Source organism: Carlito syrichta, unplaced genomic scaffold, assembly GCF_000164805.1.
Source record: "Carlito syrichta isolate Samal-C Ts95f unplaced genomic scaffold, Tarsius_syrichta-2.0.1 Scaffold312194, whole genome shotgun sequence".
Classification (NCBI taxonomy): domain Eukaryota; kingdom Metazoa; phylum Chordata; class Mammalia; order Primates; family Tarsiidae; genus Carlito; species Carlito syrichta.
In genome coordinates, this window is record NW_007256290.1 from 330,726 (window position 1) to 334,763 (window position 4,038).

At 54.2% G+C, this 4,038-nt stretch overlaps 1 protein-coding gene across 2 annotated transcripts in view; it reads left to right on the forward strand.

Annotated features, from left to right (window-relative positions):
• The first annotated feature begins 324 nt into the window (after window positions 1-324).
• TM9SF1 (transmembrane 9 superfamily member 1) overlaps window positions 325-4,038 on the forward strand; it is a 7,607-nt gene continuing 3,893 nt past the window's right edge. The window contains exons 1-4 of one of the 2 annotated variants that reach the window (XM_021718429.1): window positions 325-1,276; window positions 1,786-1,941; window positions 2,684-3,305; window positions 3,589-3,774. In XM_021718429.1, the coding sequence (XP_021574104.1) occupies window positions 1,858-1,941; window positions 2,684-3,305; window positions 3,589-3,774 (892 nt within the window). In that variant the 5' untranslated portion in view covers window positions 325-1,276; window positions 1,786-1,857. Of the gene's footprint in view, window positions 1,277-1,565; window positions 1,942-2,683; window positions 3,306-3,588; window positions 3,775-4,038 lie in introns of both variants that reach the window. The other variant, XM_008069731.2, reaches the window with a different exon arrangement.

Genomic DNA, 4,038 nt, shown 5'->3' on the forward strand with positions numbered 1-4,038 from the left:
CCTGCGGTGGTGGCGCGCGCCTGTGGTTCCAGCTATTTGGAAGGCTGCAGCGGAAGGATCGCCTGAGCCCAGCAGATGGAGCCTGCAGTAGCCGTGAGCGTGCCACTACACTCCATCCTGGGCGACAGAGTGAGACTCCTACTCAAAAAATAATAAAATAGCTGAGACAGACACAAGGGCAATTCCCCCCCCCCCCAATAATCTACAATACAAAGTTGAGAGGCCCAAAGACACACACAGTGATAGGAACAAAAGCACAGAAAGAGACAGACAGCAAAACTGTTTACCGCTAATAACAACCGATTCAGGCTGTCTAACTCACAGGGTCAAAGGACAGACACCGTCTCCCTTTGGGGGCCTCTGCACCAGACCTGGCTCTGGCTTGCTTATCGTCGGGCACCGAACGGTCACTCTGCGGCCAGGGAAGTCTCCAGTACAGGCTCAAGAAGACCTTCTTATTTATGCGTTTATTCTTTTGACGCGGGCCATTCATGACAGGTGGGAGAGGTGAGATTCGGACGGTGGGAGCCTCGCCCCTGCCCAGGTAGGGAGGCCACGAACCGCCTCTCAGGGCTCGGCCTCAGCAGGCGGCGGGCAGTCCCATCACCCCGCCGGCAAGCGCTTGGGACCCAGGCGCCGCCCGCTCTCCGTGTCCCTAGCCGTCGCTAGGCGCGCGCGGCGGACACCACGCTCAGGTTTGGCCAGCGCCAGTCCCTGGCCCGGATCTCGCGCTCCAAGTCTTCCCAGCAACAAGCGGGCGGCCAGGCGGAGACTCTCGTCCCGAGGGCGGGTGCGGGTTCTCGCCGCCGGGCTTGGCCCCCTCCCCGGGAAATCCGCACGGAGAGTGAGAGCAGCGGCAGCAGCGGCTCCGCTCTGGGTCCCAGGAAAGAAGGCGTCCGCAGGGCTACGGAGGTCCCGCCGGGAGGGCGGAAGTGGTAAGACTGACGTGTCCTGGGCTGCCCTCTCGATCGCCGGGAGGACCCTCCCCGTGGGGACGGGCGAGCCGTGCCTCCTGGGTCTCCAGAGCTGGTCCTGGCCTCTGGCTGGAGAAAGCTCATTGGGGAGGACTTAGCTGAGCCGAGTGCGGATCCAGAGTGGCGTGGCCGCAGACACCGCCATCAGGCGCAGCGGCGGACAACCCCGTGGAGGCCGGTCGCCAGGTCCTCTCCAACTCGCCGCCGCCGCGCCGCTCAGGGGGAGACCCCGGCAGAAGCCCAAGGGCAGCTACGGGGCCGCAGAGGCCGCCGGCACCGCCTCGGCCAGCCCTTCCCGCGCCGTGAGGACCCCGGGGCTGTGGCGGGAAGGGACCCGAGGTGCGAGGCCGCGCGGCGTTGCCATGGAAACCGGCTGGCGCGCTCCGTAGAGACCCCGGGCGGGCGCGGGCTGCTGGAGGGGTGAGCCCCAGGTTGGGAGGCTTAGAGAGCAGAGGCGAGCCCAGTTTGGAGACAGAGAAGTGGTGTGGTGTGGGGGCGGGGGTCAGTGGGAAGAAGAGGAGCCAGTGGGTGTCAGTTCAAGGGACCTGGCCCGGGGCATCCTAAGTTGATCCCTGGTTTCTGTAACCTCAGGACTCCCCCATACAGGTGCACTGCCTTAAGGATGACAGTCCTAGGGCACCCTCGAAGTTGGAGCTGCCAGTGGTTGCCAGTCTTGATACTGCTTCTGGGCACAAACCATGGGCCAGAGGTGGAAGGCGTGACACACTACAAGGCCGGCGACCCTGTGGTTCTATATGTCAACAAAGTGGGACCCTACCATAACCCTCAGGAAACTTACCACTACTACCAGCTTCCAGTCTGCTCCCCTGAGAAGATACGTCACAAAAGCCTTAGCCTGGGTGAAGTGCTGGATGGGGACCGTATGGCTGAGTCTTTGTATGAGATCCGCTTTCGGGAGAATGCGGAGAAGAAAATTCTGTGCCACATGCAGCTCAGTTCTGCACAGGTCAGCCTCCTTCCCAGGGACTAGCAGTGCCTCGCAATTATGGTCTAGAGTACCTTTATGGAAATTGTAAGTTTTGATTCACACTACAGTAGAACCCTATGTGACAGTCAGGGCAGATATTATTCTAATTTGGTTTTCTAAGAAACATACTTGCTCAGATTACATGGATACTAAATTGCAAAGCTGATTTTTATTAGAGCCCAGGGCTCCTTACTGCAAGCTTATCTGTTGGTAACAAGGTCCTAACTGTCACTAGTACATAGTTCTGTTTCCTTCCATGCCTACCTCTTGGCTCTCTTCTAACTGGCTTCTGACCTTCTCTGCCATGCTTTTTCTTTAGTGATTCCTGGCACTTCTCCCTAGTGTACTCTAGACCTTCTTACATCTTGTTTCTCTCCTTTTTCTAGATCTTAACCCTGTCAAGTCCTACTTACTCTTTTTTGAAGAACCCCAACATACTAGAATCTGAGTTTCAACAGGGAAGAGTTTTGTCCTCCAAGGGACATTTGGCAATGTCTGAGACATTTTTTGATTGTCACAATGCAGGGGTGGGGGTGTGGGGGTGACTGGCATGTCGTGGGAAGAGGCTAGGGATGCAGCATCCTGCAATACACAGGACAGCCCCCGTACAACGAAGAATTGCCCAACCCAAAAAATCAGTAGTGTTGAAGTTGAGAAACCTTGCTCTAACCCTATGCCTTGGGAGGTCTTATGTGACCAACCCCTGACTTGCTCTTTATAGGTGGAGCAGCTGCGCCAGGCCATCGAGGAACTGTACTACTTTGAATTTGTGGTAGATGACCTGCCAATCCGTGGCTTTGTGGGCTACATGGAGGAGAGCGGCTTCCTGCCACACAGCCACAAGATAGGACTCTGGACCCATTTGGACTTCCACCTAGAATTCCATGGAGATCGAATTATATTTGCCAATGTTTCAGTGCGGGATGTCAAGCCCCACAGCTTGGATGGGTTACGACCTGATGAGTTCTTAGGCCTTACTCACACTTATAGCGTGCGCTGGTCTGAGACTTCGGTGGAGCGTCGGAGTGACCGGCGCCGTGGTGATGATGGTGGTTTCTTTCCCCGAACACTGGAAATCCATTGGTTGTCCATCATCAACTCCATGGTACTTGTATTTTTACTGGTGGGTTTTGTGGCTGTCATTCTAATGCGTGTGCTACGGAATGACTTGGCTCGGTACAACTTGGATGAGGAGACTGCCTCTGGAAGTTCTGGTGATGACTTTGACCAGGGTGACAATGGCTGGAAAATTATCCATACAGATGTCTTCCGCTTCCCTCCATATCGTGGTCTGCTCTGTGCTGTGCTTGGCGTGGGTGCCCAGTTCCTGGCCCTTGGCACTGGTGAGGTGATAAGAATTAATCAAGGGTTTATCTCAAGGGGTAGAACTAGGTAATTTGTTCAGAAAAGGTCTGTGGATTTTCTCTTCTGTCCCTGGTGATGGGCAGACCTAAGGGATGGGGTGGCTCTAATGAGGATATATGTATTCTATTGTAAGTTTTCTGGACCACATAATCAGGAGAAATTGTTTTGCTAGAGGTCTGGGAGAAAAGGGGCTGATCCCTCTGAAATTACTAGAAAAGGTACAGTTGAGGCCTAACATGGGCTTTCCACTACCACCTGCAGGCATTATTGTCATGGCGCTGCTGGGCATGTTCAATGTGCACCGTCATGGGGCCATTAACTCGGCAGCCATCTTGTTGTATGCCCTGACCTGCTGCATCTCTGGCTACGTGTCCAGCCACTTCTACCGGCAGATCGGAGGCGAACGTTGGGTGTGGAACATCATTCTCACCACCAGTCTCTTCTCTGGTGAGGACTTCCCTTTCCCTGGTGAGCCTGCCTGGACTTAGGAACTAAGAACATATCATGGAATTTGAGATATAGTCAGAGTGAGGCTTGAAGGTAAAAGAATATTGCAAAAGAAACAATAAGAAAACCATCAAAAAAGATAAGAATTCATTTAAAAAATTTTTTTTGTTTATTATTTATTTTTTTGAGTCAGGGTCTCATTCTTTTTTTTTTTTGAGTTGGAGTCTCACTCTGTCGCCCAGACTGGAGTGCAGTGCCCGCTCC